General features: G+C 36.3%; 1 protein-coding gene across 1 annotated transcript; it reads right to left on the bottom strand.

The window, feature by feature from the left end:
• Positions 1-265: 265 nt before the first annotated feature.
• Positions 266-20539, bottom strand: RBM5 (RNA binding motif protein 5). The gene is made up of 25 exons (XM_014053840.2): positions 20384-20539; positions 19643-19697; positions 17167-17377; positions 16594-16755; positions 15606-15675; positions 15092-15165; positions 13031-13114; positions 10694-10754; positions 10477-10542; positions 9611-9771; positions 9115-9212; positions 8203-8290; positions 7553-7630; positions 6219-6282; positions 5768-5859; positions 5269-5347; positions 4770-4861; positions 4165-4326; positions 3612-3758; positions 3453-3524; positions 3116-3295; positions 2448-2522; positions 1821-1918; positions 1609-1738; positions 266-899 (listed from the first exon to the last, which is right to left on the bottom strand). Exons 2-25 carry the CDS (start codon positions 19657-19659, stop codon positions 774-776), a joined length of 2487 nt encoding a protein of 828 aa, XP_013909315.2. The 5' UTR covers positions 19660-19697; positions 20384-20539; the 3' UTR covers positions 266-773.
• Between the last annotated feature and the right edge of the window lie 3936 nt (positions 20540-24475).

Raw genomic sequence — 24475 nt, forward strand, 5'->3', positions numbered from 1 at the left:
TTTTCTACAGAGAAAGCAAATGTACAAGATCCCACACAGTTGAGGAAATAGTCTGCTACATCTGCTGTTATCGTCTCTACATATAATTTTTCTATGATTAAAGTTTTTATCTAGTTTCATTGGTCCAGCCCTGTAATTTGTTGCACACTTCTCCACTGCTGATGAAGACCAAAGCAGTTCCCACTCATTTCTGATTTTCTACTTATGATTAATTTAAGCTTATTTAGTCCACATCACAAAATAACTCATGCTCCTTATAAAGAAATCAAGCTTAGTTCAGGTTTTATTTCTTTTTAAAAGAAGTCCAGACTGGCATCTAGAATCGAAATCTTCAAAAAATCTATACAAATACATATTTTACAAAATGTACAGGAAACTTTGCCAAAATTGAGAAACAATACAAAGTAAGCAGAGAACAGCAGTGTCAAATCATATTAACACTTCCTTAACTGCTCCACAGGACAGAAGTGGTTTTTAGAATACACAAAACTCTGAACACAACACATTAATTTACACTATTTACATAAATATATAAAGATGCAGTATATCTTCTTTTTTAACTTGTTGGTGTTCTTCCAACATGAAGCCACAGTGCTTTGCATTCTATGATCTATCATGTACCAAGAGAAGCAGTGCATGCTGGAAGGAAAAGAAAAATTAAAATGGAAGTGATTCCAACCCACAACCTATATACTGCAGTTCCTCCAAGGCCTTCAAGGTTTTAACAGTCAGTTTGGAAGAGTGAAATCTTATGTCTCCAATATGGACAAAACTTATTCCATTTCGGTGAATCGGGCAAACATAGCTTTCCGTACGGCATCTTTGTATGAGTCAGCTGTAGAAACACCGTAAGAACTACCTTTTGCTCCTAGCCCAGCTCCCCTCATTCTCACTTGAGCCTGCAAAAGAAAATAAGTATCTTAGCATTTTCAAAGAACAATTGTATTTCATGCTTCAAGACATCAATGTTCGAAGAAAGCAGTATTTTGAGTAACTAGCATCTATTTTTCAACATTAAGATCTTGCTAGGTCAATGTCTTCCTGTCTATGGTGCAGAGACCTTGCGTGGTTGCAAAAGCTAGCTTCTGATCTAGCCAAAAATAAACTAAATTGAACACTATCTTGCCAAATACAGAGAAAATCAAATTCTACTGGCAGTCATTTGTGTCACAGCACGTACAAGTGCTATATTGCCAGAGATTTTGACACATTGTGGCAATCTAGAGGGAAAAAATAAACAGGAACCACTGTCCTAACAGCGCATTTAATGTGTGGATTTTAATCGTATCTGGACTTAGAAATCACATTACTGTCGAGATTCCTAAAAATGGTATGAGAGAACAAATCTAAAGTACACTCGGAGAAACCTAGATTCTAGATAAAGTAATTTTACTAGTTTTCATGGGAATTAAAAAAAAACATTTCCATTAAATTATAAGACAATCTTCCAGTACTGGTAGCAGTAACCACCAGTCTGGCTGCTGCTGGTAGCATCCAAAGCCAACAGAACCTTTTTTTTTTACTGTTTAACAAAATGTTTCAAAATCTCTATTTTCTAAAATTTAGCACAGAATAAATTCAGTGTTACTTATATAGATTTATGCTCACCTCAATTGGCGCTGTGATGCCTTGACATTTCCTTCCTAATCCTGACCCTTCTCTCCACCCCATGGCCTGCAGCATTTTGTTGCCAATATTGCTATGGTCAATGCCATCTTTAGTGGGCTGTTCATAATTCCTGTAGATAAGCAATAAATATTTAACCCTTCAAAAGATCAGGGGAAAATATTGCAACAATAATTGTAGTATTGAATACATACACAGTGCCTGCATCAAATGCTTTTTTCCGCTTTGGTTCTGGTGGCTCTGGGATACCATATTTCTCACGTCTTTCAGCTGCTCTGTCTCTGTATTTCATCTGAAAGATAAATTCCATTATCACATATTGTTATCCTATTGCTTTGAGGCAAGAAAAACATACTGATAACTGAAGAGGAAAAGACCACTCAGTAACATTTACTAATAGAAGGAACCTATTCTGCTGCCACTTGAGCAGGTGATTTTCAGGAGTAAGATTTGTTACCTAATTTTATGTTGTTAAAAACAGCACTAAACGGCTGTATTAGAACATTTTGAACACAGCAAACAAAAAATGTTTATTCACAGTACACTATAGACTAGAACAACCACATACCAGCTTTTGATTAAATAGTTCCTCTAACATCTACACCAGGAAATAGCAGAATACATGGTAATATTATCTTCTCTGTCTCCCAATCAATGTCTAGTAGCTCTAAATGTCACAGGCAAGAAATCTGTCTTCTATGTATTGCATGTTTTAAGTTTCAGCTCAGAATGTTTTTCAAATCTATGAACTGTAGCGAAGTTTGTATGATGCTTATGCTTTGAACATCAATCTTTGTATTTATGCTCTTTACGGTACTAACCTCTCTCTCACGCATTTCCAAGGCTTCAAGTTCTTGCTCAGATAGCCTAGATCTTCTGTAAATGTCCATGTTTTGCTAGACAAAGAATATAACCAATGAAAATGATAATAATTAAAACTTATTTAGGTGGCTAATAACATGCATAACCTTTCTATGCAGAGTACACAGACAATAAACTTTTATTATGAATAATGTAAATTAAATAGTCAAGATCATTAATCCCCACCTATCTATTTAGCAATGTTTCTTTACTGGCACAATAGAAAAATTACCACTGGTAATCACATGTGCAGACTTCTGGGGGTTGCACTCAAGGATTTCCAGAGCTGCAAGCAGACCAGGGCCTATATTGTGCATTTATAACATTCTCTCCATTCTATAAATGTTGCTTGTTCATTTTACATAGTGAAGAAAATGGTGGGGACTTGTCCAGGCAGTGTTCGAGAATCGAAAATGATTGAACACCAGAAAAAACACTATCATCATTACTACTATATTGTCTGCCTAGTTGCTGAAAAAGCTGCACACAAATTTAAGTCATATATACACTAATAGATACAAAGATACAAGCAAGCTCAGAGAGCACCAAAGACCCCTCATTTCAACCCTGAGCTACAAATATTCTCCTTCATTGGTATTGGATATATTGATTTGAAATAGGACGTTACCTTATGGAGATCAGAAAGCTGCTGATGCCTAACGAGAGCTTCCTTGTTGGGAAACTGTCTTCTACATAACAAACATGCTAACTTTTTCCAATCCGTTAACTTTTCTTCCTCATTCTCCAATCTCTCTAAGAAGTCTTCTTCATTGTCGCTATCCCCACTGTAAGCAGCCACCAAACCACGCTGTAAAATAACATTGAACAATTTTAGTCAATACATTACTAAAAAGGCAACAGGAGATACGTACTTGACTGCTTCAAGAACAACACAATATAGGGATTCCCTTTTTAAACAATGTTTAAAAAATCACAAAAGTGAATGTAGATTTCTGTACACTCACTTTCAGAGGATTGTCATCATCACCATTCTTTATCACTTCTGTTATTATTTGTTGCCTCTCAGACAAAGTGCCCTAGAAAAAGAAGAAACCAGTAAATCCAAAATCTTCATATATGATGGATTTATTTTGTATTCCTTGAGCTAGCAGTCAGCATTTTACCTTTTTCTCAAAGAGAGCAAAACCAGCATCTGCTGCTGCAGATTCTCTTCTTTCTTCTTCTCTTGCATTCAGGGGCTGAAAGCTGTTCTTGAAGTTCTCCTTCTGCTTGTTTAAGCTCTTAGCCCAACGTTCCATGTCTTTAGCAATCTGAACAGGAAGAAGAATTCAGTTAATTCACACTTTGTGTATAGTAAACCAAAGTTAACATTTCCACTATTTCTTTTTCTGCCATCACAGCATTTTAGGTTATTTCCAAAAATGCTCTTTGTACATTATCTGATGAAAAGACATATATTTGAAAATATCTTCCATAGTGAACTTTCAACCAATGATTAGAAATTAAAACTATTTTTCTCAGTTCAAACAGTACAATCTAACAATTAAATAACAATGTCACTATTTGCCAGCTCCTCATTCATTGCTTCTCTTTTACACAAATTTTCTCTTCCTATCTTTTATACCACTTAGCTTTCCATGGGACTCTTATATAAAATGAGTAGCCACTGATATCAAACAGAATATTGGTCTTAGTAGCTTTCATTTTAATTATCACCTGTTGAGCTGTTTTACTCTTGGGTTTCTCTTTCTTCTCTTTTCCTTCTTTAGCTGAAGGTCCGTTATTTTGCTGATATGATGTACCTTCGGCGGCAGGCATGTAAGTCTCTTTTTCACCATCCCAGTACAGATACTGTTGTGTAACAGCATTGTAATAATACTGAAAGAAAAAGCAAACTATTTATCTTTCATGCTGAATAAAATACATTTACTTAAATTGAAATGAAGTTGTTATATTAAGAATGTAATTTGTAGCCATATCTGTACATAAATTGCTACATGAATTTGTATTATCTCTACACAGCTATAAATTACTTCCAACAATACTCAAAAAAATTGATGCTAAAGCCTACTATAGTTAAAATCACACTGCATTTTTGAACAAAAAATGTATTTTTGTGATTCAGTACAGCAAACAAACATGTCAGAATACATTGTTTCATGTACATTTTAAACTGGCTGTCCAAAAACAATAGCAGATATGTAAATTAGATTCTCACTGTTACTTCATTAGTATAATGCAACATATTAACATTTCTCAATTGTCTGCATTTCCAACTCAAGACTACTTTTACACAAGAAAAAATAAGGAGACTTGTATACCTGAGAATTTGGGTCATAATACAATCCAGTTACAGGATCATAGTAGAAACCTGATGATTCATCATACTGATATGTTGAAGTGTCTGGAACGGCTGCAAGTTCAATGGATAAATAACTTACATTATTGCTTTTCTAAAAAATCAAACATGTTATTTTGAATTCAAGAATATGGGGAGATGTAACTAGTACACTAGGCACAACAATAGATACTGATCTAAATGTAGGACAAAGAAAACACTGCCTTAGAATTTTGCTGATTAGTGAAACAAATAAGCAATTTCTTTTACTTCATCCCTTAAATGTCTATTTCAGTTTTAAGAAGTAATTTAATCCTATCACCGTCCCATACTTTCCCCAAACCTTCAGAGAGTAAGAGTTACACCTTCTGGATTTATATCTCAGGAAAACAATAAATTGACTGTAATAAATACTGATTGGTAACGGAAGCAATAGTTATTTTCCACTATCCAATGCTTCATCTAGAAGTAGTTAATCTCACCATATTTGGTGCCAGGAACTATACTAGTTGGAGAACTGGATGACACTTGAGAACTAGTACTTGGCTGTGCAGCTTGTGTCTGCAGAAAGAAATATCATAAACTTTAGAAAACCATAGCATTTATTAAAAAATACATACATTTTCTTCAAGACATGTTATACTCAGAATAAGCAATTTATGTTTATGTGTTATTCAGACATATTGACACATATTCAGATATATTGACGCAAAATTATACTAAGATCAATAAACAGCTCTTAAGAAGGCCAGCTTTGCACATACAAGACCCACAGTTCAATTTCCACTCAATTACTATCCCAGGCAAGACAATACATCTTAATCCACAAATCAATACCTATGCAACTGAATAGACAATGGGTATAATTTGAATAGTGCTAAAATTAAGATGAATATTCATTAAAATAATTTCACCTTGCATTCATGCAATGAAGCTCTACACTAAACCAATATTTTTACTATAGAAGACAACATAATTTACCGGTGTATCAGCTGAAGGGGTTTGTTGGTTATACAACTGAGGACTCTGGGAAACAACAGCAGCTGTAGTTGTACCAGCAGTACCTGGACCACCTGCCAAAAGAAAGTTAATTGGATATTCCATGAAAATCTCAAAATCTAGAATACTGATAGAACTCGTTGGAATGCCTTGATAATAACAGTAATAACAAATTTAAAATATTAGCAATTTCATTTCCTGGGGGGGGGGGGATTACTATTAATATTATTGAATACCTGCCAAAATACTTCATGCAAACTATTAAAATTAATTCAAGTCCCTTAGTTGGGGTTTATGTAAAAGATAAATGCTGCTCAAAAGACACTCATGACAAACTATCAATTTATTACTCAAGCCAGAGTTCAGTCAAACCAATGAAGATGTTCATACAAAATTATGGAAAAGTATTTCTGTGACACAGAGGAAAAATTACCAGAAGTTGTAGTTCTATCTGTGTCCAATGTTCCTGCTTGATTCTGGTAAAATTGCTGATAATCCTGTGAACATCAGACAATGGGTTACGGTAAGATTACTGTTTCATGATACGGATCCTTTATGGAATGGGGAAAACCCTCATCACCAAAAGATCAGTTACACAGGAGTTAAGAGAAGAAAACGAAAGTCAATCTATCCATCTAGGGAGAAGGCATCAAACAGAGCCCAGGAAAATCAAATTACGAACAACCAATAAAAATAATCTTTCTAACGTGAGCTTTTAAAGTATGTTTTATCCTTTTCTCTCTCTCTCATGAGAAAATTTGACTCAAAACATGCAAGCATCCCTCAATTTCCAAAGATGTGAGAACTGGAGATACAAGAAATATACAGCAACTTAAGAACTACTGTAATGGAGGTTCAAATTAGAAATTTATTTCTATTTCCTAAAAGTGACAGCACTCTTACAGTGTTTCCCCCATGTATGGAAAGGTAGAAAAATATTTTAAATGGCAAACCCCTGCAGCATCCCTCAAAGGAGGTCAGAGGCTTAATCCCTGGGGCATGTATGTGCATGCACATGCAATTAAGAATTCAAATCAGGGGAACAGAAGGATAGTTTCCCTCCTACAATCTTTCTGTTATTTTGAAGTTAAAAGGATGACTATCATAAAGGCTTTTTTAGTTGTGACCTGGACATATAAATCGATATAAATTCATAAAGTACCAATATCGCATTTATTTCAGGGCCAGGCTAAGAAATCGTCGTCATCTTACCTTTTACATTTCTATCATTTCAGCCTATTTTTGTTGTTCATCTAGTATAGCTTATTTTGACTGGCTTTTATACTGCATTTTTTCATGCTGACTTTGTACTGCTCCTTGTTAGTTGCTTTATTATGCACTATTGTGTATTTTAATAGTTAATACATTTGTTCTGTAATAGTTCTGTATTAATAGTTAGTACATTTACTTTGCCTCATCTGCCCAAATTTTCAAATGTCATATAGTTTATGGTCCAATCTTCCTGAGAGAGGTAATTTAAAGCATACAAATGTCTATGGAGATTCTCAGTCATCCAGGTAATGGTTGTCCCGAAGATGCTTTTTCAAGAGGAAACTGGACTTTCTGATTTTTCTTTGAAGTTGTTTCACTTCTCATCCAAGAAGTTTCTTCAGCTCTTCCACATCATCCAGTCAGAGTTGAAGAAGCTTCTGGGAGAAGCGAAAAACCAGAAAGTCCAGTTGCCTATTGAAAAGTACCTTTAAAGCGTGAAGAACACTTTCCTCCCAACAACTTCAAATCTTCGTTTCTAATACTATTTATACATACCTGAGCGTACTGATTATAACCATCCTGTCCAAGTTGAAGGTAGTTGAAATCAACAGAGCCACCCTCTCCACTCTGAGGCTATAAATTAAAGAAAATGATTAAACAGTAAATAGAGCAAAGAGATTTTTCACATGAATGCTGATATCAGTTCTGAAATCTTGCCTTACATTAGCATAGAAATTCCCAAGTTTCTAAGGTGGGAACATTTTTTAATTTTGTGAACATGCTCAACATAAAGCCTTCAAGACACTCATCTCTTATCCATTAAATGGCAAATTGTTGAAAACCCAGTCTCTCTGGATGCTGCGATCTCAATATAGCACTTTTATTTCCTTTTCCTTGATATATTTATAAAACAAGCACTGAGTTACAACCAATTATCATTTTTATTTATTAAAATGAGATGTATTCATATTCAAAGCATTGATGGATATAATGTCCCTGAGTGAAATGAGTAGTTTTAGACATAGGAGGAACGAAAGAAATTTTATGTTTGATCACTGTTTTATTGCATGCTAACTCAACAACTTTTGAAAATTAAACTGCAACCAAATAGAGCCTCTGGGGCCTGCAAGGCCAAGAGAAGAATCGGTAGATACTATTGTAACCTGTAGAGTTAGTAATCAGCAACTTTAAAAGCTAATTCCTACCTGGGTTGATGACCACTGAGCAGCAGCAATGGCTGTGCTAGCAACAGAGAAAGCACTGACACGATTGCCATCTGGGAGAAGCAAATCCCTGAAAAAGAAAAAGACTGTTATGTCTATTTCATAGGCAATATTACTAGAAATTACCGAGAAGCTTCAAAACAAAATTACAAGCAAATTACAATGTGCCTCAACTGTTGATAACCAAATTGCATCAGTTTCCTCACTGTGTTTTCTGGAAATTAGAATAGTACTACACAGAATAAGAATGTCAGGCCTGCAGCGGTTCCTTTAAGAATCTTTGGCCTGCCACACTCTCATTAAGGGGGGGGGGGATTTATCAAGGGGTAGAATGTGTTGTTTTCAAAATAAAAAATTCCTTCCTAGAAGCTCAAGGTCATCTTTTGTCTCCCAAACCTTTGCACCTGACCGGAAGCAGTTGGGCGTAGGTGCTAGCGTGGAAGAAGATTGGACCATGTGATGGACTGTGGGTGTGGGGAGAAGATCATGAACTTTTAACTGGGTGGGATTCTAATGTAACATCCAGAATTGGGATCCCATAGCATGATGCCAACATGCCTGCCTTATTAAATTGGAACTTTAAGCATAGTTTTGCCTTTGACTCTGATTTAATTCTGCATGATATTTGGAACGCTGACAAAGAAGATAAATTGAATATTTTTATTCCATTACTTATCCAAATAAATGCTTAACCCCAAACATTTAACTGAATTTAAATGCTACTAAGAAATATGACTCATATTTTTAATGAGTACACACACAGAAAGATATAAAGCTTGTTTTCTTTGTAAAGCTTATTCATTAAAATTGATAGTAAGCAATAAAGCAGCAATATAAATTTCTAATTGTACTGCATTTGAACATTTGAAAGACAACTTTAGTAGCATAACTCACTTTCTAGCACTTTTTGCAAAATCCACACCAATTGTTTTGCCATCTATTTTCAGAGGTGGCTGAAGACTCTGCAAAATCTGCAACAACTGAGAAGCATCCTAGGAAAAATAATCATTGGTATGAGACAAAGTTTAAACTGTTATATACAACCACTGTCAAAAAGGATTTATAAGAAAAAAATTCAACTACCAAAACTTCATAAGGAAAAAAACAAGTACAATGCATTTATTCATTCCATTCAGGTAAGATTTTGTATAAAGAGAATTCAGAGCTTGACATTAAAAATCACATATCAGGATATTAACAATGTTATGGTCATAAATTAATAATTGTTACCTTTTAAATCATATACATATTTTTATCAGGAAGTTAAATCTGAAGATATTTGTTTTTATTACTTATGCAAATAAAAAAGGTTATACACGTCTAAACTGAACTTGAATGTTAGGAAATATATACAAAATTTAACACTGAAATACAATAAAATATATCTCACCATGGCTGAAGACAACTGTACAAAAGCAAAGCCTCGATTCTGCTGGGTCTGTTTGTCTTTAATAAGGCGGATATTATTTACTGCCAGTGAAGCATATGGTGATAGAGCTGTCATGATTGATTCCACTACTGTATGAGGAGCTATATTTCTCAGAATAAGTGCTGTGGGAAGATCAAGATATGGTTATCACTTCATCATCTACGGTACAATAACAAAGAACAGACATACATAAAAGTCTATTATGCATTATAAGTAAAGCAAGGAAAAACTACATATTTATGAAATTCTGAAAAAGACCAGAGATGTATTGATATAATGCAGCTATGTATATTAGATTATATACCATAATTATTGCTGGCACAACCCTTTCCACACTTCCCAAAGCAGGAGTAGGGAAGGACAATCATTTCAGTTTAATTAAAATTTTATAACAGTTCACATGTAATTCTCTTTAAGGTAAATAAAGATGCTGCAATAAACAGTAAATACTAAATACTAAAACTATAAGGAAGGACTATCTGGTGCAGCTGCTGAATGAAAGAGGAACAAGAGCAATGCTGGGATGAAAAAAAGGAACCCCAAAATTTGACAATAAAAGCTGATCAAAAAAGAAAAGCAGAGGAAAAAAGATGTTAACTGCAGAATCCAGGCTGAAGAGAGGATAAAAAGTCTCAATGCTCTTCATAGAAAGGAAAACATCATACTTCCCATACTTTGTCAGGTTACTCACTTCTCCAGCAACTTTAACTTGATTTTTACCTCTTGTGAATTTGAGTTGTAAATACCCCCCACCCCCATGATTTCTGCATAACACAGAGACATATCTCTGCTAACCTATTTTTACAATACAATAAGAATTAACTTACTATCACAGTAGTAATCCACAGACTGTACAGCTTCTGGTCCTCCAGGTGGCACTTCCTGTTCTGAATCTTCATTGCAAAACAGGTGGAAAAACAAGCTTAATAATCAAGGAATGTGTGTTATGACATCAATAGACCTCTACCATGTCAGAAATGGAATTACATGCAGTTCAATTGTGAAATAAAAATGTTTAATATAACTTATTCAAACAGAACTTACCAAATTTATCTGCTCCACAACGGAAGCATTTTAGTCGCCTCCTGAAGTTGTAAAGGCAGCACTAACAAATAAACAAACCCATTACATTTTAGATTATACACCTGATCAAACATTCTGTAGGATAGACCATACCTATAACATTGTTTTTTAAAAAAATCCATGATGGTAGTTTCATGTCATTACTGAATAAAACTATTAATATCAATTTATTACCCAGCAAGAAATTACAATAATGGTAACACATTTGGAACTTAGAAGAGTTTGCTTTGGCACCCATGAACTTGATGATTAATTCAACTCCAGTCTTATCCAGGACAATAGAAAGAGTAGTTAAATAAAATTAATATCAAACACTATGATTTCTGGGAATGCTTTAGTACCTCTAGCTACAATTTTAAACGATACGTTCTGCATATTTTTAAGGTCTTCACTGTTCAGGAAGCATTCTAAGATATGAGAAATGGTGTTACAAAATTATTTTATTTCTAAATCCAATACTCTGAACAAACATCCACAGTATTAAAATTTCTGCATGAATGGAAAAAATGAATGTAATGACTTTTTAAAAATCTCTCAAGGTATTATTGAGTCTAATGTTTTAATTACCAGACCTTAAATATTAAATGAAGACAAGATAGTGAGGAAGGAGAATTAAGAACTGTAACCCATGACTTCATGGAAAGCTGGGTGTGAGCTGATCTTTAAGCAGGAATTTATACTTGTTTAATTTTAATGTTTAATTCCTAGTTCAAAGATCAGCTCTTTTTTGTCTACCATTATGTTATTCAGTTGCAATATTGTTCATTTTAACTGAAGGGTAATGGAAAGGTTGATATTTCCCTTATATTTATGAATATAAAATCTTGAAATGCTGACATTTGTAAAAATTAAAGTATTGTTTATATCTGCTAAACCAGAAACTGAAAATTTCTTCTGTTTCTTTTTATCTTATTTATTGTCAACTTATGAATTTGGGTTGAACACTAATCCTATTCACTAAAATCTATAAGTATGCTTAAAACTCTTAAGCACTTTTCCAGTGTCCTAAGCTTACGGGTGAAGGAACTTTGAGCTCAGGACAAAACTTCCTCTGAATTTAGTTTCAAATGTTTTAGCATCTTTTGATTGGCTACATATATATTCCAGATCATAGAAGGGCATATAATTAAACAAAGTTATGTTCCATTTTTGCTTTCATTAGTTAAGTAATAGTGAAGTGGCTCTTTATTGTTGATATGCTTTGTTTACTTACTTTAGCCCAGCTTTTAATAGTTTTTGATATTTTAATTGTTAATAATTACAACGATTTTTAGGTATTTACTGATTAGCATGCCCAGGGTCAATTATATTGTGACCGTGCCTATGAAATTGGGTAAAATAAATAGACAAAGGGAAAACAACATATCCTTATTCATCTACAAAAAAATATTCATACAGGGTGGGAAGGCCAGGGCAATCCCTCAAAAGGAATGGCAGAACACTGGGGGGAGGAAGGTACAAGACGAAAAGTGCATTAAAACCTAAAATAAATGGCAGGGCAGAGCAAAGCACAAGGAGGCTGGTGTGTGGATGGCATAGTTGGAGTGGAGAAAGACCAGGGGATGGATGATGTGGCAAGGAAAGCCAAGGGTGAATGGCACAGCCCTAGTGTAGGAAGGCAGGAAGAAATTACAACAGCCAACTTGCGACTCTTTCTGCCAGCTTCCCCATTGATTTTGCTTGTAAAAGGGTCAGGAAAAAAGATACTTCAAAAGCCAATTTTAAGTATCACTTGTTTAGCACCATTGCACCATTAGTTAATGAACAAGCTATTGGTAAGTAGAGGCTACCTGCAAGCAAATTTACAGCAATTATTTTCTTTCTTCCACTGTGAAGAAAGTAATTTGTGAGTTGTCCTGTTTGTCCTTCCTTTTACTGAGATTCCCAAATACATGTGCATTATATAGATACTAAAGTCTGCTAGTTTTCAAATTGCCAACTATTACTTGTTTGCTTTTTGAGTGCTGAAGACAAGCTATACATGAATATGTAGATCAAGAAGATACTTCAAGTCAATACACTGAAGTGTGTTTTTACGTCTCCTATAGTAATGATCACAATGGCTATTTCCACATTAATATACGTTTTTATTAAACGCTATTTACTTCTTTTGAGCAGTTCTTATAAATTGCTTCATGCTAAGCTTTTTAATATTATTTGAAGTTCAGATATTTTATCCATTAGTAGAAGTAGTATGAGAATGGCTAATCACAATGGAATCTGTTAAAATACATTGAGGGAGATGGGCAGTTAGTAATAAAATGTGTGTGTTAAAAATGCCTTTGTAAACTACCATACCTTGTTACAAAGCCAGTCTTCAAATTTAGGTCTGGGGTTGCTGTAATGCATTGCAATTTGTTTCCCTTGAACCAACAGTTTTTTCTGCAAAAAAAGCACATTTAGTTATTCCAGTATCACAGAACATGTGTCGATTTTCCCATGGTAGAGCACACTTCGGAGGATTCAGTGCTCATGAACTAAATGGACAAGATATGGGGAGGATGCAGAGAACCAACCACCGCCTCCTACACTCTGCCCATCCAATCCTGCAGGACATGGGCAGTAAGAAAATGGGATGTGCAGTGAAAGCAAACAGAATCAGGGAAGGTTGATCAAGCTGCCAAAACTAAGTGCTGACATGGAACCAGGAAGTGTCTCTAAGGAGATCGAGATTCTTAAAGACATAGCAAAACATTGCTTTAAAGTATTAAGTGACTGCTTCACTTCTTTCCCCAGGACTAGAATTTTATAACTTCAAAACATATGAATTGTTTTCAGTTGTTTTCTTCATGATGTGCCCTTGAAAGTAAAATAATTCTTGTCAAGATGACCTAGAAGCTAAATTGAAAGTCAGGAACTGAACACATGTTCAGCATAACTGTTTTCTGACTAACTTGTGGTATAAAAAAGCTACCGTGCAAATAGGAAGAAAAGATACAATACCCTAATATTTCATAACCAAATTCGACTGTCATTGACTTTTTTCCCAGTACAATACCAATTTGTTTTTCTTTTTGTTCATAGTTAGCAGAGTACTGGATAAACTACTTAAATGTATAGAAAGAAGCCAAGTTTCTGAATTTTAAATTTTGTTCCTGAATATCCAAAACCTGTATTCCTTCTAAATCCTGCAAGTCCTTTACAGCTCTTCAGAGAGATGCACCTTTAAATGTGTCATGGGGTTGCGTATGTTGACGAAACAATGATCTAATCTTAAAATAAGAGCTGACTTCAATAAGTCAAATTCTAATAGAAATAGAAAAAGCTTAAAAAGATTGAACAGGCCTATGGTGCAAATTTTATGTTTTATTGCTAGACTAGGAAAATGAGAAAATGGCCCAAAACTGGAGTATGCACATAAACAAAATATGTTGGCATATTCACAATATGTTTGTCTTGACAGCTAACAGCAACAGGGCCAATAGGGAGGCTCAACTATTTTTTCCCTAACACTAGCGTGGTTATGTTGGAGTGGATTTGAAACAGGATTTGAGATGAAAATTGACACAGCTTTGTATATATTAAAATTATGATTTCATAATTTGCTACCCTAATTTGTCCAGCTATTCATTCATGGACCACAATTATATGCTATATAAATCATACAGAACACCTTTTGCATGAAACAATGGTTATTCCTTCAATTTAATTGTTGGCCACAATATGAACTTAAGAGACAGTGTCCAAACATTTAATAATAAAGATATAAAATTCACATTAAAATCTTTTCCAGATGTTATAATAAAACAACTAATTTTTCTCCTTGCATTTTTAATTTGATCTAGAAGTACAGTTCTAGCTTGACAGCAATGCAGTAAAATGGTAGTTATGCTATTAACTGCTGAATTAAAATACCAATATATCAGTATCTTGGATATAATACATTTTACTGCCTTAACAGTTTCTATGTTTCTTGTTTTGATTATTCATAAGTCATTTTAAAAGCACACCAATGCTTTTTAGAAACATTACTTGTTAAGTCATACTGAAAATGTTTTTCCGGTTAGTTATTTCTATATAATCTGTAAATTTAGTTTTATAGTTATTGATAGCATACATCAGAACAGTCTTTCTAGCTCAATACATAATAGGTTTTTAAAAAGTAAGTCAAAGATCAATCAATTTAAACATTTTTTAAGATAGCAAACTTTTTAAAGAAGGTAAATGGTCCAACTGTATTTTGGGGTAACACTATGAAATCTTAGCAAAAAAATTAATATATACAAAGCATTTCATTTTAAGGAAGTTATGATTTTTAAATCAAACCACTCCTTCATTCAGTTTTATTTATTCCTTTTTAAAAACTGTACAGACTTGTTCCATGTTCAGGAATTATCTAGACTTTGTGAGTGAAGCAACCTGATTGGCTTCCATCCAGCTGGTAGCATCTTGAAAGTGATAAAACTCCACGAAGGCGAAACCACGGCTTACACCTAGAGACAGCATTCAGATATAGACGGGATACTTGTGTTAGTCAGTTCCTTTAAAACAGGTGAATCTCTCTCCAACTGCTTCATTACTTCATGACAAAGCAGTTTTATAAATGCGACGTCAACTCTGAATTTGCTTCTTGTTTTGCCATGGCAAGGAAACCAAGCTGCATTAATAGGCTACTTGAACAAGATAGATAACCATGCAATGGATTACTAAGATTTAAGAATCAAATTTATGGTGTTACTTACCGACATGTTTAAATATATATAAAAACTGAAGGCTTCTTCCACTACCTATAGCCTTTCAAAAGGCTAAATTCCTTATCCATGGCAAACCTTTCATTTTGTTTTGTACTTGCAGGTGAAGGGGACTTTTGGAAAATGTTTTAGGCCTGGGGAAGAGGAAGGCTGTGCCAAAAAATTAAGGTTAATGCTCTCACCTGTCTTTCTCTTCATCAATCTCACATCTGCAGGCCGAGGGCCTTCACAGGATTCAATGATCTCTCGTATCTATATGCAATTTTAATAATACCATTAGTGTTCACAAACTAAGCAAAACTAGAGAAGGAAAACAACAGTCTAGTATTAATGACTTCCAAAATTTATAATTATTCTAAGTAACTTAGAATCTGAGTTAAGTGTAATAAAAATTTCAGAACTAAAATAATCTAGAAATCCTTAGGAAATAAAATCCGTTATGTTATTGTTTATATGGTTCAAATTTTCTAGATTCCAATCTTCAGCTATTATGTACAATGCTAAGTGAACAAGTTCAGTATAGTGATTAAGGAATTAGACTAGAAACCACGTGACCATGAGTTCTAGTCCAACCTTAAGCATGAAATCAATTGTGTAACCTTGTGCCAATCTATTTTTTCAAGTCGTAGGAAGCTGGCAAAGTTTTTCAGAAACTTCATCAATACTATAGGCAGTTCAAGAACTCTAAGGGGGAGGGGGGACGGATGAACAACATGTTCATCAAGTTCTAAGATATTTCAAAACAGTGATTTTAGATTTTGACCATATAAACTAGATGAATACATACATTCTACAATTTATGATGCAATGCTCTTCTTCTGAATTCTGATTCACAGCTGCCAAAATAAAAACTTCTAAAATGAGCAATTCTGTGAAAATAATTGGGTGGTGGGGGACTATATTAGGAGCCACACAAAGGATTTCAACAAAACTCTTCCTTTTAATCAGGAGGAATAGCTACCAGCAAGTCTTCAATTTTGGGGGAGGAGAGAAGAATAATACTTCCTAACTGCAAACCAACTGGATACAAGGCACTACTTTAAAAAATAATTGTTATAAACACTCACTTCTGAAATGTGAAACAATATTAAGACACTTTCAGTGCTGTAGGCTCTTTAAGAATTATTATGCAACTTAAAATGTTTAAGTTAACAATAAAATGTTACTTACATCATAGTCTGTAACAGTAATAGGGAGCCCACGCAACATGATGGTTTTGCTTTCTTTTTCATCATTTATGTCATTTCTATAATCATGTTCTCCATAGTCTCCATCAGAATGATAACCATCTTCTGATTTATCACTATTACGTCGTTCACGTTCACGCTCTCTCTGTCAAGTAAACCCAGCAATTATGAGTGGTCACATAGTAATGCAAAATTAACTTCATTAATTTTAATTTAAAAAATTAAAGATTTAAATGTCATTGTAACATTATTCGTACAATCAGACTAATGTTATAATTAGAAAATGTTGTTTCAGTCTACAATGTTCTGGAAATATTTTCTATGGTTAATTTAAATATAAATTTTTGACAATCTCATTTGTATACAAATAGTAAAGACTCCTTGAAATAAAACATGGTTGAAACATATCTGTGTAGTCTACTTGACAACAAAGAGATAGTTTCGTTACTGCTTTCTGGTTAAATCCAACCAAGAAATATACAATTGATAAATTTAGCAAAACAATACTACGTACTTATTTAACCAAAATCAAAAATACAGTAATCAGCTATCTCACCTCAGGGCTATCATAATCTCTACCGTCATAATCTCGGCCATCATAATCCCGACTATCATAATCCCGATAATCATCGTATCTGTCATTTCTACGCTCCTCACTAGATCTTTTATAGTCAGAATCCCGACGACGGCTTCTGGAGTCCCGTTCATCTCGATCTTCTCTATCTATAATAGATCCATATCTTCCACTCCTTTCAGTTCTGCTCACTCTGCATACAGAGTTTATAAAGTCAAATAACTCAAAAACTACAACATCCATGCTAAGATTGTATAATAAAAACCAGAGCCAAACAGTACTGTATGGTATAAGGAAATCACCATGTAGTTGGAAATGTTTGCCATTTTTGGAGTATTTAATTATACTTTGCATGCATTTATTTTCTTCTAAAAATCCTGTGAATCTTAGTCAAGAGAATGGGGTTTTTATATTACATTAAATCATACTCTGATTTAATATTCCAAAGAATAAAATCATCATGGTACAAATGTTTGGTCTATAGAATGGAATTAAACATTATCATTTGACTTTCTCCAACTGACATTACATTCTTCAGGGGCTCTTTTTAATAAGAGCATGAGTTAATGAAAGAGTAGGCCAAGGTTGCACTCTTACTGTCATGTTATTGGTTGAAATAGGCAAAAAAACAGGTGGAGATAAAGAAAAGGTAAGCACAGGTCAAAATGGAGAACTACTTTGAATTACAATAAAAACTGATACTTGCTAAGTAGATACATTTATTGCTTTTAATTTTTTTATACTAGGCCAAGTAAAGTCATATACTTTTTCAGGGAAACTGACAATTGTACAATTGTATACTGTATTTTACAGGAAGTGTTTAGCTTTCAAACTACCAAATGTGAAAACAATGCATATTGTACAAGTATATGCATCAGAAATGAGCCGTAAGACAATAGCTTGAGAATCTATTTCGTCCGTAACTTTCACAATGATTTTATTTGTATTAATTACTGATTTCATTAGTAATTGAATGGGATTTTTAAGATACTCAAAAAAATTATTCCCTTGGCCAATTTTTCTAGTCAAAATAGTTAAAAGCACTCTTCATAGAGTATCAGTTCATTTGTTGTCATTTCCTTCCTAAAATACATTTATAAGTACCTGTGATATAAAAGCTTTACTCATGTTTATTAACAGTTATGCTCAAAAGGTATTAGTGTTCCAAACTGCTATGTGTCAGGAGCTTGGGTGAATAAATTTGAAAAATAAAATCCCAAATGAGACTTGCCATGTATTTCACTGAATATCTCAGAACTCATTTCCAAATATCATAAGTCTATTATATTGAAATAGTATTATTTGGACAAAATATCAATAAACAGTCAAACTAATTCTAGAAAAAACTCAAAATGGTTTTTATTCATATCATTTTACACTAGTTTCATATAATTCTCATACGTTCATATTTCCTTGTTAAATATGTGGTTGTAAAATTAAATCTATCATTTTCTGTTACCCCAAAGTAATTTACAGGTAGACCTTGACTTACAATGATTCATTTAGTGACTATTCAAAGTTATAATGGCACTGAGTGACTTATAAACATTTTTCACATTTATAACCATTGCAGCATCCCCATGGGTATGTAATTAAAATACAGACACTAGATAACTGGCATGTGTTTATAACAGCTGTGTCCTAGAGCCATATGATCAACTTTGGCAACCTTTTGACAAGCAATGTCAATGGGGAAGTCAGAGTCGCTTGTTAGTAACTTAATAACTGTAGTGATTCACTCAACAACCATTACAAGAAGGGTGGTAAAATAAGGCGAACTCACTTAGCTGTCCTGGCAACAGAAATTTTGGGTTCAATTGTGGTTGTAAATTGAGGACTATCTGTACACACATCCTTAGCCAGCATTTCAGTTGGTACCAAAAATGCATTCATTTATCCATAACAGTATTCCATGTTATCTTATTTAATCCAGTGTACAGATTATCAGTTATTTGTTCTCTTTACCTTTTGAGAGGTAGACATCTGTGACATATGGCCCAAAAATATAAAACGCTTTCATTTCTTGGGTTTATTAAAAATACTTTATCCCTTCCCTACTCCTAACTCAATGATCTGAGAGAGAGAAAATAACATAAGGGCTCAGACTGAGAAGAGTTAACACTCATCATTTCAATGGGACTCATGAAGGAAACTATTCACTGAAGTGGCTTCTCTCAGACTAAGATAAGAAAATAGGCAGGATACTTATGCTTTTCTCTTCCTGCATTTAATTAATACTGAGCTCCTGAACAAGGCTAGAATATTTGAAGGATTAGAACACTGTAATCCGTCCAAAGTCACCTCGTGGTGTGATGGGAGGCAAAGAAATTTAATAAAAATAAAACAAATAAACACTGCTGTGCAAATCAGAACACCAATACTGAACTATAAGGTTCTAATTTTATTTACCAGCCTGCCTTCAAAGTATAATCTGAACATTTAAATCAATATTACATACCGTTTGTCGGAACCCATCCTCTGGTCTTCAATTCTTGATTAATTAGAATATCAATCTAGAAGTTTGTTAAAAAAAAGTCAATGCATAATTCTTTACTTTGCTTATGAAAAAAACGCCCCTATAACACTGAATATGCTAGCTAAACATGGCCGTCCGTACTTTAAGCCTACGCGGTCTCTACGAAGAAAAAAAATCTTAGTCGATGAAACCAATTGCCTACATAAAGCAAATCCAGATATGCTCAAGGTCTATTTAAGGGGCAGAAACTCACATAAAAATAGACATTGAGTAAATTAACAGCGAAACAGTCTGTTATTACTTGAATGTACCCGATTCTCCTCAACCTCTGTCAAAATATATAAAACCAAGGCGCCTACAAAGACTGGTAACTGGGAAGACGAATATGCGACTCGGAAAGCAGATATGCCCACCTAGCTTCCCAAGTCCCGAATAAAAGACGATGGGCAAATCGCCCCACCGACGACTCATCCCTATAGATCAGATCGACCAATGGCGGGACCCCGCCCTCTGCAGAAAGTGGACCGCGGGCCTCCTTTAAAGCGCTTTGGGCTTCTCCGAAATGGCTTTTTCTAAAGGCTCCAAAGCGAATTAACAACTCACTTGCTTTTTTAAGAGCAAATTTATCGCCATCGTTTTGTCAAACACCCAAAATACGGATTCCTTACAACCTTTGTACTGAATAGCCTTTCTCACGTCATAAGCTTCAGATTCGGTACTCACCGTGAAGAGAATAACGACTCGCCGCCAACGCAGCAGCCGCAAAACTACAAGCAAAAAGCGCCACAGTTCCTCACAAGGGCTACAAAATGGCGACAGCGTCGAGCTCACCGTCTTCTACCCACAATTCTCAGCACCTGCTACCTCCTCCTTCGACTCCTAGAAGTTTCCAGCAAGCAGTGTGCGCAAGCGTCGATGTTTCGTTTCGCGAAGCATTCTGGGTGTTGTAGTACTTTTGTTTTCCTAGACTACCAACGAGCCTTCTGGGGAAGGAAGACCCCGAGAATAATCGCGATGTTAGTCTTCTTGCGTTTGTTCTTGTCCCATTGGCACAAATCCTAACCGTTTCATTCTGTCACCAGTATCTATGCGGTCCGTTGCTGTATAGGCAGACCACCATCTTGTGAGGCTGATCTTGCTGGCAATCTCGGCCATTTCATAAAGTTGGCGACGTAATACGAGAGGCCCTTGTGGTAAAACAAAGGCGTACAGTGCTACCATGAGACAGATTCTCGCTGTTTTTGTGGCTTGGGCTGTAAATTGGGGGGGGGGCGTTGTTATTATAGTCACGTGCATTACTATTTGATTCTCGTTTCACTGATATTGGAACCTGGCTTTAGTGAAAATGTGGAGTGGCAAACTTTTTCTTTATGGGCACGAGCATTTTTTCTGTTATCTCATAGAAACATTTAACTGAGTTCTATTTGGCTGGTTTTTACTATTGGTAATTACAAAGAAATAGAGCATAACGGGGTTTTAACATTTAAACCCAGGTACAGAAACATTTCTTTAAAAAGTCTAAACTGAGTTAACACCACCTTTGCTTTTTAGCAATGGCACTACTGAACTGCAAAAAAGTAAGTGCTTTAAATAAAAACACAGTACTATGAAATCTGAACCAGTAATTAGTCCTCGACTTAACGACCACAATTGAGCCCAAAATTTCTGTTACTGAGGCAGAAATTAGTTTTGTCCCATTTTACGACTTTAGTTGCCACAGTTGTTAAGTAAATCAGTGCAGTTGATAAATTAGTAACATGTTTGTTAAGTGAATCTGGCTTCCTCATTGATTTTGTCAAAGGCTCGCAAAAGGTGATCACATGACCTTGGGGCACTGCATAAATATTAAATCAGTTGCCAAGCATCTTAATTTTGATCACATGATCATGGGGATGCTACAAGGGTCGTAAGTGTGAAAAATGGTCCTTTTTTCAATGCTGCTGTGAACAGTCACTAAATGAACTATTGTAATCACTACCTGTAGTGATTCAGGAGATTCTCTTATTCACTGATAAGACTTTGGGTAAATAATAGAGAATGTGAAGAACAAAAGTGACATACCAAAATAAAACAATAAAGCCAAAATAAGATCAAAGACAAATTACAATCATATTTACATTCTCAACTATTGCAAAATGAGCTAATCCAATGCCCTTGCCCAATGCCTGGGGCAGGAGCCAAATTTTCAATGGTGTACAGGCCAACAGGATTGGGACCATCCAAATCTCAGATATACTAATCCAAAGGGTAGACATCACGACAGAGAAGTTGCATCTTCTGAAAATGACATGGGATTTGGAGCATGCCAACCCTACTGAATCTTGTGGAATGGGCAGAAACAATTTTAGATATGCAGTCCCTAAAATAACCTGGCCATGTCATAAAGAACTTCATAGGTTATAGACAGCACTTTGAATTGCACCCAGAAGGCAATAGGGAGACAATTTATGAAATGGGTGTTAGTTCCTACCTGATACGCCCTTTCTCAGGACGATGGATACATCATCCAGGCATGGGTATGACTCCGTGAGGATCCAATACAACTGGGTCTACAAGTATTAAAGACACGCCCACGAGGCTCCTCCTCCGAAATAGATGAAGGGGTGACTTGATAGATATTATTTCTCCCCAAGGTAAGCAACAGATAACAAAAACAGGAGTAAGTCAAGGAAAAAGAGTGGGGCTGGATGATGTCTCCACTGTCCTGAGAAAGGGCATATCAGGTAGGAACCAATGCCCATTCTCCTAGTAGGTGGAGACATCCAGATATGGGACATACCAAAGCCCAATAGTCCCATCGGGAGGGAATGGAATAAGATAAGAAAACTTAAGTAGAAACCACTTGCTGCAACACGTGTCGTCTGAATGAAGCGTCTGCTGAGGCGTATCTATCGAGCTTGTAATGGCGAATGGAGAAATAGAGGTCCATGTGGCTGCTCAGCATATTTCCTCCAGCGAAACTTGAGATGACCAGGCAGCAGAGCTGGCCACGCTGCGTGTGGAGTGCACCGTGATATGAGGTGGAACAGGCAGAGAGAGTGCAGAATATGCTCTAGAGATAGCCGCCCGTACCCAACGGCCAATGTCAGAAGAAGAGGCCTTAGAACCTTTCTTACCTCCCAGCAGGAATTTCCTGAAGAGCCTCAGATCGCCTGAAAGTAGCAGTTCGTTTAATATAAACACGTAAAGCACGCCGTACATCAAGATAGTGCCACTTACGTTCCAGTTTGTGAGATGGCTGAGGACAGAAGTCAGGAAGGACCAATTCCTGGGTTCTGTGGAATACAGAATTTACCTTAGGTACAAAGGCCAGATCAAATCGGAGGACCACCTTATCTGGATGAAAGATACATAAATCTTGTCTGATGGACAAAGCTGCCAACTCGAAAACTCGCCTCGCCGAAGTGATGGCTACAAGAAAAACCACTTTTAATGTCAAGTCATGTAAGGACACAGAATGCAAAGGCTCAAATGGAGACTGAGTTAAGGATTCCAGGACTTTGGAGACATCCCAAGTCAGGAATCTGTGTATTGTCGGCGGCTTGATGTTTGTGGCACCTCTCAAGAAACGACAGATAAGAGGGTTATGAGAAAGGGGCTGAGCAGAAGTCAGAGAGAGGACTGAGGACAGGTCCATGACCTGGCGACGAAGAGTATTTGGCAAGAGTCCCAGATCCAGCCCCTATTGGAGAAACTGGAGAATATAAGGAACAGAAGCCTGTAGAGCAGTGTTTTTCAACCTTGTCAACTTGAAGATGTCTGGACTTCAACTCCCAGAATTCCCCAGCCAGCATTCGCTGGCTGGGGAATTCTGGGAGTTGAAGTCCAGACATCTTCAAGTTGACAAGGTTGAAAAACACTGCTGTAGAGGAACAATGCCCTTTCTATGGCACCAGACAGAGAATTGTGTCCAAGTGGCATCGTAAATGCGGTCAGTAGAAGAGCACCTGGAGGCTTGAATTGTGTGAATAACCTCAGCGGACAGATTGGCAGTCCTTAGAGCTTCCTGCTCAAGCTCAAAGTGGTGAGACGCAACCAAGGAAGGTCGGGATGCTGGAAGGTCTATGTCCGGGGTGACACTACCATCCCCTTCAGAATCAGAATCCCCTTGAAATCCAATCACATCCTCTGGGTTTAAGGGAGAAGCTGGGGGGGGGGGAGATATCCCCATCAGTATCGGTAGAGAGATCTTCAGTGGGATTGAAATTTGTTGGAAGGGAAGCCCGAGGGGCAGAGATAGGAGTAGAGCAATGATTGGTTTTAGAAGTGGCCTTTCATGGAGCAGGGTCAGAGGCCTTGTCAAGAACTGCACCCGGGGTAGTCACATTTTGGGCCTCCTGAGGTGGGGCAGGCCTAGGGGCCTTAGCAGGCCTGGCAATAGAAGGCTGGGAGGCATGAGCTCTCTTTCTAGATTCAGAAGGGACCGGAGCACTGTTCCCTCTAAGGTGCGCGGCCGCGCGGCCGCGCACATGGCAAGAAACCCCCGCGCAGAGGTTTCTAACTCCCGCGCAGAGGTTTCTTTCAAAGCAAACGTGGGGGAGCCCTTTGCAGGCGGCTAGAACTGGCCGCCCGCAAAGGACCTTCCCAAACTTGTTTCAGCGGCAGCTCTCAGCCTGGCGGCAGCGTCACTCAGACTGTGGAAGGAGGGGGAGGAGGAGGGAACTAAAGAGAGCTTTTACCGAGTCTGCGCCCCACAGCCAGGACTGTCCTTGCGCCCCTCAAGCCGCGTTTCTTCCCCGCAAAGCCCTTCGGGCAACCCGAGAGTTCCGCTTGACGCCAGAAGGGCTTTGCAGGAAGAAACGCGGCGTTTCTTCC

This window comes from Thamnophis sirtalis, unplaced genomic scaffold, assembly GCF_051295495.1.
Source record: "Thamnophis sirtalis isolate CommonGarterSnake01/CBP01778 unplaced genomic scaffold, rThaSir2_p1.2 scaffold_3, whole genome shotgun sequence".
Lineage (NCBI taxonomy): Eukaryota > Metazoa > Chordata > Lepidosauria > Squamata > Natricidae > Thamnophis > Thamnophis sirtalis.